Here is a 14,280-nt window from a genome sequence, read left to right on the forward strand (position 1 = left end):
GAAAATCAAATACAAAGATGATTTACTCACAATGATGTACGTAGGAGCCAAAAACACATTTAAAAAAGTCATTTTGGAGATCATTAATTTGGAATTCAGGTAGTGAACTAAAGTTGATGTGCTTGCTAGCTTTGAAAACAAACCAATGTTTTATTCAAACCAGAAATCTAAGTATTTATCTGTTACATATTTTTTTTAATTTCATAAGAATTTACAAAATCACTTTGTGTCCAAATTCTGGGGAAAAAGAATAAAGCCACATGTATAAATCCCCATTAGTTGAAGTTCTTATATAAAAAAAAATATATGTCAGTTCGATAATTAAGTAGGCATATTATTTTTAATTACTTTTGTGTATTTAATTAGTAACTACTTCCTGAAAGCAGGCAACTGTGTTGTGAGTGATTTTATATAAAGGTTCATTCATTTCAGCCAAAGAAATATAGTCCATTTAGGGAGTCAATAAAATGATGCTAGTAAAGTTTCTAGTTAAAAGTTTACATTTAAGAAAATATTCACATTCACTAAATGCAAAAATGCCTTTATTTTTATCTTAAGGAGAAAGAATTTTTTAAAAATCCATATGCAGACTCATAGAATTCATTTATATAAGAGCATTTAGACACACAATGCTTTAAAATATCAGTATGATGTCCTTACATTTAAAAAAAAGTTTATGGCCATGCTCTACGGCACTGTACTTTGGAGCCTCAACCATCTACTTATTTGTGTGTTAAGGGCAGATCCTGAGTGAATGACTACATACTAGAACGATAATGTATTACTATTTTGAAAATAATTTTATTGAAATCAATGAAATGTGGTATAAAATGTGGTTTATTTTTTAAAACGACACTCCTGTAGTCTACAAAAAATGAGCATAAAGTAATTTTTAGTTGTAAATGTCAAGCTTAGAATTTAGTTGTAGTTTTTCTTAAGGCTGATAAACATCATATTGTATTTAATAATGTAAGTATAGATGGATGGTACCTTGCACATGAAAGGACAATAATCATGCTAAAGATTATAGTGCTAATAATCTGTTAGGAAAGAGATTATAGTGCTAATAATCTCTCAGAAAGAGAGAGATACAGGTAGATGGAAATTAACCAAATTAGTTTTAACTAATTAACCAAATTAGTTTTAGATATTTATGTAACAGCCATAACGCACTAATGATAAAATCCTTTCTTATTCGGGCTTATGTCCAATACTAAATTATATATTAGAGAGAAATCTGTTGCTCTAACCAACTACTGTTACTCATTTTTGCCATTGATCTTTGTACATTCTGGCACAAACATAAAAAAGGCATATTACGTGGAAAGCTACTGACATGGATGCAGCTTTTACCCTGTGTTTACCTCCAGTATACCTGCACTGCTTAACATGAAAATTCTTTCACATTTCCCCCCAGACATTTTTATGGTATTGGCCAGACTTGTTACTCTTACCATCCAGAGAAAAATATCAGAATTACAGGAGTCGGCAATAAATATCTGAACTGCTTTTGTTACCTGAAAAAACACACTCGTTTGATTTACTGCAAGACAAATCAAATGAAATCTCTAGGTATCCCTCAGATCAGCCATGTGTTGTAAAAAATGTCTACTTATCATATTGCAACACTACTATTTTTGTCACATTAGGCATAAAATAAAAACAACCATGCGATTATATTTGACTTATAGTCTTATAATGATCACATTATTAGGTGGCTGGATTTTGGGATTGAAGAGTGACAAATCGGTTTATAAAATTAAATTTAAAGTTCCCTTGGAATCAAGCTATATAGAAAATGTAGCAACTTAAAAACAAGCCCTGATAGAGGTTTGGATTTTCTTTCTCTATTGCATTCATAACAGAAGAAAAACGGTATTAGTGAAATGTCATTTGAATGCTCATGGAGAGAGAGAGAGAGAGAGAGACTGGGAAGCTTGACAAAGAGTATCATTTTTCCAAAGCAGCTACTTATACCATACTTATACAGACTGACAAAGTACTGTCTCACCTCTAGCTCAGGGCTATGACAAAAGTGCAATAAAATTAAAAGACAAAAATGAAACCATGCCTGTCTTCCTTAGTTAAGTAGAAGAGGGCAGGGATAACTTCCTTACTTTAGAGTCTGTTTAAAAATGTGACCTTTTCCATGAGGTACCATGATCTCCTGATTCAAAATCTCAGACTCCTAATTCCCCAATGCGTCTCTGCTTTAACTTTCTTCTCCAGCATTTATCTTGGCCGAACAACCATACACGTGACTTTATCGCTAATTTATTAGGAGTATGATTTTGTCTGTCTCCTCCCATTAGAATGTAAACACCACAAGGGCAAGAGTGTTTGTGTTGCTCAGTGACAAACCCAGGTGCTGAGGACAGTGCCTGGCGCAGCTGGTACTCCATAAAAATTAGCTGAATGAACATAATTGTAATTTACGCCCAGAAATTAAGTTGGAGTATAAATATTTAAGATGAACCAATGGCATAAAGAAAAGCCAATTGTGATTCCAGTAAAGATCATATTTACCTCTCATTTACAAGGATTATAATTTAAAACCCATCACACACTCATAAATTCGATGACTTTGGGGGTTACAGCGTCTATATAAAACCCTTTGGAGCAGATTAATTCCTACAAGCCTTCGCTCAAAGTTCAACAAAAGCTATGGGATTTCTAATAAACATAGTAACATTTATATTTAGTTTTGAGTTCCTCTTCTCTCTGCTTTATGTGGGAGATGTTTTATTCTGCCAGTTTTACAGGAAAATGAATGCAGTGTTATGAATGCCTATTCAAACCATCTCTCCAAAGCAGTCCTTAGGCAGCATACAAGACTCAGCACAGAGAAGAACAGACCAGTACTTAGTGCTAAGCTACAGATGTGAAATATACAGAACGATTTATTATGAGTTTCCTCTTCTGCCTCATTAACAGACAGAACAAGTCACAAACTGTCTGAATACCCACAAGATGAATTTTTGCTCTTCTATTGCCTTATGTTATAAAAAGTGTTTTGTAGTTTTTTAACACCAAAGCTTTCTCCCAGCTCCCTCCCCTGCAAACACAATAGATAAAAAGTCAGATTTCACTAAAGATAAAACATGTAAAAAATGTACTAAACGCTTGACATTTCGTCTTAACATACTTTTCGGAAAATGCTTTTAAATGCAGGAGGAGATATAACAGAAGCTGTCACGAAGATGTTTAGCGGCTGCAACGCGGCTTTGGAATAGCACCCTGACAAAATGAAGACAAAAATGAAATGCTTCTGATCAAGCTCAAAGTCCTCCACTGTCATATTTTTCCACCTTAACAACTTGGTGGGTGTTAATTTCTTAAATACTAAGTCCCAAAACAAAAACCATGCAATGTTGTGCTAAGAAGAGAGAGAAAATACTACCGTGTACTTCCGTAACAATATTTATCTACCAGTTTCAAGGCAAACTCCATTATTCCCAATGGCTTTGAAAACACTGGGAAAAAACATATTCCCAGTGTTTCAGGAAGGCTTTCAGGAAGGCTTCATCGTAGGCTTCAGGAAGACTACGATGCGTATCCTCTTTCCATCTTCCTATCCTTGCTGTGGGAGCCAAGAAACTATTTCCTAAGTGTTTGACTTTTACAATCATGAAAAGTAAACAGTTAATTCTGGAACAATCCAGAATTTCCAAAATTTCAAGTCTACTTCTTGAATCCCTCTTTTAGATGGTAAACTGATAAATAATCTAACTGAATTTACAAGTGTTTTGAACACTGAGATTCAAAATCGGCAGCAGCCTATTCATATTTGAACATTTCATGCTTATCTTGTTGGTGTTTTTAGTTAATATTGAAGAGCTACTTTCTATTAAAAGCTTACTATGGTGCCAGGAATTGATCTAAGCCTTTGCAAATACCATTTCATTTAACCCTCAGACAGACCTAGAAAGCAGGTGCTCTTATTGTTCTGATGTTTCAGGATGAAGAAACCGAAGCCCAGAGAAAATCTGGAATGTGCAGGTGTCACATGGCGGCTGAAGAGCACAACAGCATTGGAACGCAGAGACCCGCTTCTTACGTCGACACTAGCCTGCCTCAAGGGTATAACAGATGGGGATTTCTCCAGAAAATCAATTCTAAACTTCTGATGCTACAAATGTGCCAGACATACCAGCAAAAAGGTTTTCTGAGCAATGAATGACCACAAGGAAGAAAGCAAATAACAGGAAACACTTTTGAAGGACAGTTAGGACAAGGACTCTGGTTGTCACTGGATTCACTACGGAATGTCATGCTCCACTGAAGGCCACAGTGAGGGTAAGGGCGGAAATGAAAAAATAAAAATTCCATTATAGCAGCAATTGATCCAAAATAGGGAAATAAAGTGTTAGGGGCTAAAGAGTTTCAAATAGTTATTTTTCTTATAGGAATTTCAGAATAAAGGCTGGAAATAATAATCAGTCAAAACAGAAAAGCCAAATCTGAAATACCGTGTTTCCCCGAAAATAAGACCTAGCCAGACAATCAGCTGGAATGCGTCTTTTGGAGCAAAAATTAATATAAGATGCAGTCTTATATTACTATATTATATTATATTAGACCTGGTATTATATTATATTATATTATACTCAGTCTTATATAAGACCCGGTCTTGTATTACAGTAAAATAAGACCAGGTCTTATATTAATTTTTGCTCCAAAAGATACATTAGAGCTGATTGTCCGGCTAGGTCTTATTTTCAGGGAAACATGGCATCACTGAACAAATCCTGAACAGCGGATTAAGACAAACCAAAGGTTTTAAAGCCATCATTATAACACATGATGCCAAAGTACAAACCAAGTGTGATACAAAAAGCAGAAAATCAGAATAAATGGGAGCCAGTTTACCACCTCCAGCAAAAGAAAGTAATGGCAACTGAATCCAATTCAAACAGAGCAAGGAGGCTTTCCTGGTGTGCACAGCCTGGCATCTCACTACATTTGCATTATAACCATAATAGCTGAAAAGCAAAAAGCACTCCCAAATCAAGCTGGGCCAGGAGCATCAGCAGCATCTGGGAACTTGTTAGAGATGCAGAATCTCTGGCCTCACCTCTGGTGATCAGAAACTGCATGTTAACAAGATCTTCAGGTGACTCAATGTCTATGGAAGTTTGAGAAGCCCTGGAATAGGGGCTGGAGGTCAATGGGAAGGGGAGAGCTCCGCCCTCTGAACGCTGACACTGCTGCTGTCTGTACTATCAAAAACTACTGAGGAGCAGTCCCTGAAATCTGAAGACAGAGCAGGTAAGAGGAAACCCAGCGCCTTTCCTTGGTGCTGGGAGAATTAGCCCCAGTGGGATGCCAAAAAATGTGAATAGATTGGGGAGGGATAAAGACCAGGAAAATCAGCCTAGGATATTTTAGGAATGGTTGGAGAATTTTAAGGAGAGGGAAAATGAAAGAGAAATGACATGTCCGATGAGCGGCCATGCCTGGATAGCGCAGCAGAAATAGAGCAACAAACCTGTTGACCTGACACCAGAAGGGTGAGGGTGGGCAAAGTCTATGTGAACAAGTGGTGAGATTTTTTTAGCTTGAAAACTTTAAGCATGATGTTCTTTGAGGTTAAATCCTTACTATCTCACTTATTTCGTCAAAATTGCACACAAAAGCAAACACTTACCAACCAACACAACAAGTCTGTATTTCTCGTTACTTTGTCGCCGATAGGGTGTCACTTCCTCATATGTGGGTACATCAGCTGTATCATATTGATCGCTCTTCTTGCATTCATACATGGATTTATTTGTTTTCTTATCTTTTCTACTGAGACGGAAACTTCTTCTAAAACCAGCTGTAAATACAAAAAAACAACAACTTATTTTTAGTAATTAGAACTAAAAAAAAGAAACCCCCCAAAAACAAAAATAACAAACCCTCAAGTTGGGTCAGATTTTATTCATCATATATTCATTATAAGTGCATTTAGTAAGAAAACGAAAATAGAAACTATACAATTTCATTAAAACAATTTACATGAAAATCATCTAACATTTAATTATATAGTTACAATGGTATAAATTTTATTTGGTTCTAAATCATAAAGAGTTCTTTTCAGAAATCAATGAGTAAAATCACTGTTATAAAGCAAAATAAACAAGTCAGATAATTTATCGTGGACTGATTGGTGAACATATTTGGTAAGAAAAAGTTAAAAGCACTTAACATTTTAAAAATAAATGATGAATTGTCTCCTTCATAAATACTGGAATATTTTACATCATACTCTAAGCATAGCCTAACAACATACCTGTGGCAGACAGCATCTTTGCTAAATAGAAAGAAACTAAATTAGGGAAAGCATAGCGTCAAAAAGGCCTGTGCATGGATCAGGCTGATAGAATCAGCCTATCCCTCAAAGCAAGTTATTTAACTTTTATGAGACTCCATGGGGTAGAGTAAATGACTGAGCCTCACGTCCTTTTTCTTCTATGGAAATTCTGTTTTTCTGATTTGAAGCCTACTGAAATTTGGAAATAAGTTTCACAGTCTCAATTGTGTACTCTTAGCAATAGGTCACATGATCTTTTACTAACTTTTAAAGTATTCAAATAAATTTCATGTCTGCTTAAAAGAGTTCTCTCCAGCTCACTGCTATCATTTAACACATGGGCTTAAAAAGCTGATTTCGCAAGAGTTCCTTTTCTTGGTCAATTCCCGTCTCATTCTGCTTGCTCTTCGTGTTGTTGCATCATTCTAGTTTTATTTCTTTTCTAGAATAGTGATATTTATCATACGCATCATTCAAGAATTCAGCAAGATGTACAGTCAATTCTCGACCTAACCAACCATTACGATCCCTCAAACTCTACACTTTAAGGGAGAGAAAATAGTCTGCTTATTAAAACATTACATATATTCTACATCAGCTCCATAGTATAAAAGAAAACACAAGTACATTTTAAATCTATAAAAATACAGTCTCTTTAAAAATAATATTGATTCAATTTTTAAGAAAACTTTCTTAAAAATAAATTTATTTTATAACAAAACATAAGAATGAAATAATTAAAATGCATGATTTTAGGGAACATAAAGAAAAAAAGAATAATTATTATTATTGGGTTTAAGAAGTTAATAGGATTCAAAATAAAGGCTGTATTAAAAAACAACTATCAATGACTATGGAGTTATATCACTCACCTTATAGATTCACAATTTAATAAAAACTAACCAAGATATTAAGAATAGAGAGATAAAAGTTTATCTGATAATATATTCCTGTGGGCCACCAAGAATCATTCTGATTTTTGAGGAAATACTCAGATTATTTGAGGGAAAACATTCACAAAGGATTTGAAACAATGGAGATAATCACTCTCAAACCCTCTTATCAAAGATAAAGAGCAAAAAATTAACAGGGTCACTGATGAAACACATTGGTATTTTACAAAAAATTATGAGATCTGAAGGAAGCAAAAGGGGAAACGGGCCAACTTGGTCCTAGGATGAAGAAAAAATGTCTGAATTCAAAAATCACGTGTGCAGACAGCATTCAAACTTCTATGTCAAAGGTCAGAGAACACATAGCACATTATTTTTTATTTCTCTTGTTTCGAGGATTGTAGGAAGACTCATACGAATGTGGAAAAATAGTCCCTTCTTTGTATCTCGGAGTCATTGCAACACCACACCAGAAGTAGCCGTGATTCTTACAACAACTCCCCATGTTTTACCAGAGTGGTTCCCAGACAACCATCTCTTCTTCCTGATTTGCAGAAATTAGTTATCCTATCCCAACCCCACCCCAACAGTCACCTGTGACTGCTGACCCATACTGTAATCCAGTATACAATGGCTTCTGGTTTAATACAAAAATGACACATTAGCTGTTCCAACTTTTCCATTCTGGTATTTCTTTGTGTTCTAATTTCAGGTTCCCCGCAGTTTCTTGTCTCACAGAAAGCAATTATAGGATAACCACGTAGAAATTTCTTCAGTTATTCCTTGTATGGGCAAAGGTTTTTGTCAAGTCACTACAGACTTTTGGCACAGGAATGGATCTAACTAGGACATAAATGCCTCCTTCAAAGCAAATAAGTCCAAAAGTGAAAACCTGAAAAACTTCAGATGCACAAATCACAACTCAATCCTGAATTTCAGTGAGAGTGTTAATCTGACTGGGTCTTTACAATTAACTGAAGTTTTTATTTTCATCATAAACAATAAAGAATCATGCAGAAAAGAGAGAGGTAATCAGATTTCTAATGTGAGGGTCTAGAGATGTCAAAGGTGGAGTGATGTGGTGATGCTAGCTGGACGTGCTCAGCACAGAAGAGATGCTTGGTAAAATTTACTAAATTGAATGTTAAAAGGCAACAATAAAAATCCTATCATTCCTGTTTCATTTTCTTAATGTAAATTTCAACCAAAAGAAAAGCAGGACATTTTGGTATTTTCATGAGAAAATTCTAAGAGGCAGACAAAAGGACAGAACACTGCATATAGCAAGGCTTAGAGCTAGGAGAATTCCGGAATCCATGGGGGCCGCTATGTCCCTTGCTCTCTATCTGGCCAGCAGAGATGTCACTGTCACTGTACTTGCCCGTGCACCATGATACACGGTTCCTGACCTCATTCACATCCATTTTCCAGGTGGCAACTACCAAGCAAGTGGAATTCCCACAAGTAATGACCTTAGGTGCCTTGGCCCAATATGCTGTTTACAAAACAAAGGGGAAAAAGACAGTCGGGTCATCACACCAATACTATCAGAGCTGTAGCACCACTGAGTGTGAAAAAGCAAAGTGGGAGGTAGACAGGTCTGGGTTTGGCCCCACTCACTTCCCAGCTGCGTGACTTGCCATCTTTTCAAAAACTTCTCAAAAGCTCATTTCCTCGTCTTTAAATTAAGCATCATCATAGTACCTACCTCACAGTGTTAAGAATTAAATAATTGCTATAAACCATTGGCCCAACACCCGGCATGTGGTAAATACCTATAAACAATAGGTATAAATTACATGGTACTTAATTATGTGTCCAACTTATTGAAGGAACCTTGAAGGCAGGAACATGTTACACCTCTCTGTTCCCACAACACACAGTCTAGTAAGAAAGGGAAAAATAATTAAGGGGCTTATTAATAAGTTTTTAACTGGCTAATGTTTATAAAAGAGACAATATTAAAATTAAAGCCAGATTTAGATATTTTAACTATTAAAAGTACCCTCTTAAAGTAGTGCAACATGTTAAAGACATACAACAGAAAGATTTAGTGTGCATTAACTATCTTTTTTTAGATACTCTTTCTAGGGAGGTATGTTATTTCTGGTACTATATTTAAACTTAAAGGGCATCCTTCTCTTGTCTTTCTTAGTTATGATCATTTACTCCCCTGACCCACATACACTTACGCTCCATATTTACATCACACAATACAAATATACACATATGCATACATACACATATATACATATGCATATAAACATCCATATAAACAAAGAGTAAAACAAACAAAAAAAAACAGAAAATCAGAGCAACCAATAAAACAGCCACAACAGAGGTCATGATAAAAACTATGAATTCCAGAGTACTTGCTTATGATTACTTCTCAAACCAAACAACAGAGCAGCTTATGTTCCTAGCATCTATCCTGCACGGGTAGTCAGAAGTGACAGCACACTTGGCTTGCCTTTCGAGGCAGTCCAGAGACTGTAATTTTCAAACTTCGGTAACATGATGAGTGATGTGACCACACACCTTGGTTACATCTAAGCTTAGAGGAGAGTGAATTCTATGTCAGGAAAGCAGTAAATATTATGTGCCTTCAGATCTTATGTTAAAAGGGACATCAAAAATGTGTACTTAAAATGAAAGTAAGCAGAGGTTTCTTTCAGATACATGTGAATAAGTAACCTAGAACCTATTTCATTCCTCTTTATTCTCAGTGCCCAAGTCTTAGCAAGAGCTGGCTTTAAAACAAGAAGGAACAGTAAGAACGAGACTTTTACACAAAATATATTTTCCTTATATTTCACATTTTTGTAATTTATAATTGGCTCAACATTTTTATGGACAGGCTTTTTCCAGAGCGCTTACCCACAGCTGCTAGAGATTTGTGTGTTTTAAAGGAACGGCAACTTAATATTATTACAATAGGAAAGTGACTTTAGAATAAGACCGCAGGTGCAGGTCAGCTCCTAATCACAAGGAGACACTTCGTATCTCATATTTTCCAGTAGAAATAATTTACGATGACGTGTTAACTTATCATTTAATTGTATAGCTGTGTTTAAAGTTATATTTTTCACTATAGAAAGTGACATTTCCGTTGCTTGTTATCTGCTCCTTATTTCAAAAAGACTGCAATAAATATCCCTGTACATTCCCTTTAGTCCATGTCACTGACGATTTAATTAGAACAAATTGCTCGAACCTAGATAGATCTGGCCCAAATGCCTCTCAGCTCGGTTAATAACAGTCAGTGCACATTTCCACCAGCAGTAAGTACAATTGCCCATATTACCATTCTCTCATAAAAGGACTTCTAATGGCTTTAAAGCCTTTAGTGATTTTACAAGTGAAAAATTGTATAGCATTTCATTTTTAACTGTTAATGGAGCTGAACTTTTTATACGTTTATTACTCATTTGCATTTCTTTTTTTTTTCTGTAAATTGTTGGTTGATACATTTTGAGCACTTTTTGATTAGGGTCTTCCTAAATATTAATAACAATACACACACCTATCTTTTAAGGTCATAGTCCTTTGCTCTATTTGTTGCAAAGACATTTTAAGAGTTTCAGTGTTCCTTTTTGAAGAAACTTTAACTAAATGTTACTATATTTGAATCTGTGAATTTCTTTCCTTTGTGATTTCTTCCACTGTTTTTATGACTTTCCTATCCTTAAGTCTGATATACAGTCACCTATATTTTCTTAAGTTTAAAAAAATGTGTTGCATGGCGTTACACTTAATTTTTTTTATTCCATCTGGAATCACTCAGCTGTAATCATGAGATCAAGATTGTGAGGTGAGGCTGTAACTTTATATTTTTCTAAGTAATTAACCAATGGTCCCCAAAATTCTTACTGAACAATCCATTTACTACTTTATGTTGATACATACTTTGTCCTGGAGTATTAGATGATTTATTATGTCATGACGAAAAAATAAGGTGATTCTTGGTCTGAATTTAGATAATTTTCTTGTTAATAACATCAATACCAAAACATTAGAAGTGGTTGATCTTTACTGAGAACTTACTAGAAGACAGAAACCACTCGAAGCGCTTTACGTGGATTGTTCATTTAATTCTCACAGTAACTCAGTGCTGTAGGTATAACAACCCAGAGGTTTAAGTAGCCCTTCTTTTAGTGTAATTTTAGAAAAGTGATTGGCAAAGCTTTGGTACAAATATTAAATGATGAAAGAATGTCAAGAAGAAGGTTTGAAATGTTATTCTACATACATAGATGTATAACAGAAAAAATGATGAGCCTTGTTACTTTATGAAATAATAGGAAAAAATATCAAAGAGGAGCAGCAATTTAATTTAGGGATTAAAAATTATAAGCTCTTTTTCTCTTAGAAGACATTTTTTCAAATATAATTAAATAAATTTTTGATACCCCTCTGTATTCAAGATGATGTATAAAATACAAAAATATATAAAACTGTGTCACTGCCCTCAATAAACTCCAGATCTACTAGGGGACATAGATAATATTCCCCAAATACTTGTAGTTTAAGGGATTTCACAACATAGGCTCATGGCTAGAAATGAAGATTTTTTAGCAAATACCCTTAATCTGTCTAATTAGACTTTGACATTTCTCTTAAGTAAATAAAAATTAAACTCAGTTGTGATTTGGTCATTTTCAAAGCTACTTCACTACATTTTATTATATAACACCATTCATCAAGAGTATTACATTTAACGCTTACATAATATAAATTAAGAATAATATATTAAAATAAGCTTCATATTGTAGGTAAGTTTTATACCTGTCAATCCTATCATTTCAAATGTTAGTGATTTTTTTTAACAGGAAAAACTTGAAGCCTATATAATATACAGAAATATAGGAAACATTAATTAAATTATGAAAAGAAACTGGGTTGAAGCCATTAAAATTATAATTATAAAACGATACAGCAACATAGAAATGCATTTGCTATAATAAATGGAAAATATTGGACAGAATACAATAGTCGTTCATACTTACACTCTGAGTTACTTTTGCACTAATTTAAAAATTGGTATGAATATCACAGAAATGTGGAAGAAAATGTATAAAAACAGACAATGGTTGGTTGGGGAGAGACAGCTGTGGGCAACTATTTTGCTCTATTTTTCAAACTTTTCCATAATATTACATAATTTTATAATTGAAAGAAAAACCACCACAAAAACACATAGTTCGTAATATATGAACAACCAAACAAATGAACTCTAGTATTGGCAGATGGATTTGTGCGGTTACATCAACACATAACACAAAATACATTTTGACTGTCTCAGAGGTAGGTTCTAGTCTTCTATATTTTGAAATGATTACGGTAAATAGGCCAATTTTTTATATTCACAATAGAAAGAATAACCAATAAATGAAAATATTAAAAAAGCAATGAAACTGAAAATAATGGAAAACAGTGTTTTATAAAATAAGAATACAGTATGAGAACCAAAGATCAAAGGTCAAGGAAGATAAACAGAGAACCAGGAGTCATAATCTAAGAAGTGAAGATGATAAAAGAAAAGCAGTCAGGGTTTAGAAAACTTACAACAAAACTAAAAAATGGATGGGAAATCTTTTTTAAAATAGAAATCATTATCATATTCTTTGGTTCCCATAAATAAGTAACTTCAGTGTAAATTTATGTCAATATTTATCATTTTAGTGATATTACTTTTTCTTAAATTTTTGACATTTAGAATGGCATTTTATTAAAAATACATGATTATTTTATAAACAAACATGTCCGTTCATCCGTTCACACAAAAGAGCCTCCAACAGAGTCAAGGTAACTCACCACCAACACTAACAGCCTCAAAAAAATGCATGTGAACGAGAGTGAAGTGGTACCTGCCTTTCTGTTAATTCAAAGAAAACAAATACTATTATGTTACCACTTCGTAATTTTCAAATAGGACAATTTCAATCTTTGGTTACATTTCTTTCATGTTACAAACTGGTCTAACAACATCAGGTATTATGCATTCCCAATTTTTAAAAATAATAAGCTTTGAATAGAAGTTTTTTTTTTATAAATGTTTGTAGAACTGGAAAAAGAAGAGTCTCAGTGAAATGTGTTTTAATCATAACAGAGCAATATTGGTCATAGGCACTTCAAAAATTAGAGATTTATAGAAGGATCCACTTTAATTTCCTAATTTTTTTAAAGAAACACACTTATTTGACACAAATCAAGAAAACTGCCTACTTTCATAAAAGGAGATAAAAATAAACATTTTAATTCTTTTATCTCTCCTTAAATATACTAAAATGTGGATATTTTTAATTTGGAAGAACTACCAAAAATACTGTATGAAAATATTTTTTTGCATCTTAAAACACTGGATTGGTTTGACCAAGCAAATATTTAACTAGTTCAATTGGTAACTTAATTACAAGGAAGAGAAATTTTTAATATAAGTGACCTTTTAAAGATGACCAAAAAAAAACCAAAACACCATGTAGACATTAATAAAAGCTAAGCAGCTGAAAACTATTATACAATGTTAGGCTCCTGACAATAAAACATTGAAAATGACCATTAAAATCAACATTTTAATATAAAGCCAATGCTGTTATAATTATATAAATCGTGACAGACATGTAACAACTATATAATAACAAGATCCTGAGATAAAATTACTGTTGAAATGATGTTCCCACAGTATGACAATTATAAAATTATCCCAAAGACAATGGAGGATAACTAAGATCATCTTAAAGCAACAAGTAAAAATCTTGAGAAGAGGTATAAATTGAAAAGAAATTCCAATAAAAAAACTATAAAAGTTACTGAGATCTGAAGAAGCTAGGGGAATCAGCTTCTATATTCACTTTCAGGAGGTGAAATCACTTGTGAAACAGGAATGTTATCATGGATTACATTTACCAACTGTATAGATGCTAATTGTGTATACGAAGGGGAAAAGGCTTTTGAACAAACTAACAGAAAATTCATCTCTGGAATATTATAAGATAAATAAGTTTTATTGCTCTCAATAAAACTTAAAAAAAATGTTCAAATGCCATAAATAACCTTGAATCTTTCAACTCATCTCAAGTTAAAAATAGAAAT

At 33.7% G+C, this 14,280-nt stretch overlaps 1 protein-coding gene across 1 annotated transcript in view; it reads right to left on the bottom strand.

The window, feature by feature from the left end:
- The window catches only part of MPP7 (MAGUK p55 scaffold protein 7), a 242,799-nt gene that overhangs the window by 26,605 nt on the left and 201,914 nt on the right, over positions 1 to 14,280 (bottom strand). The window contains exon 12 of the mRNA XM_033106666.1: positions 5,648 to 5,818. Coding sequence (XP_032962557.1) covers positions 5,648 to 5,818 — 171 coding nt within the window. The remainder of the gene's footprint in view (positions 1 to 5,647; positions 5,819 to 14,280) is intronic.

Source organism: Rhinolophus ferrumequinum, chromosome 5 (genome assembly GCF_004115265.2).
Source record: "Rhinolophus ferrumequinum isolate MPI-CBG mRhiFer1 chromosome 5, mRhiFer1_v1.p, whole genome shotgun sequence".
NCBI lineage: Eukaryota > Metazoa > Chordata > Mammalia > Chiroptera > Rhinolophidae > Rhinolophus > Rhinolophus ferrumequinum.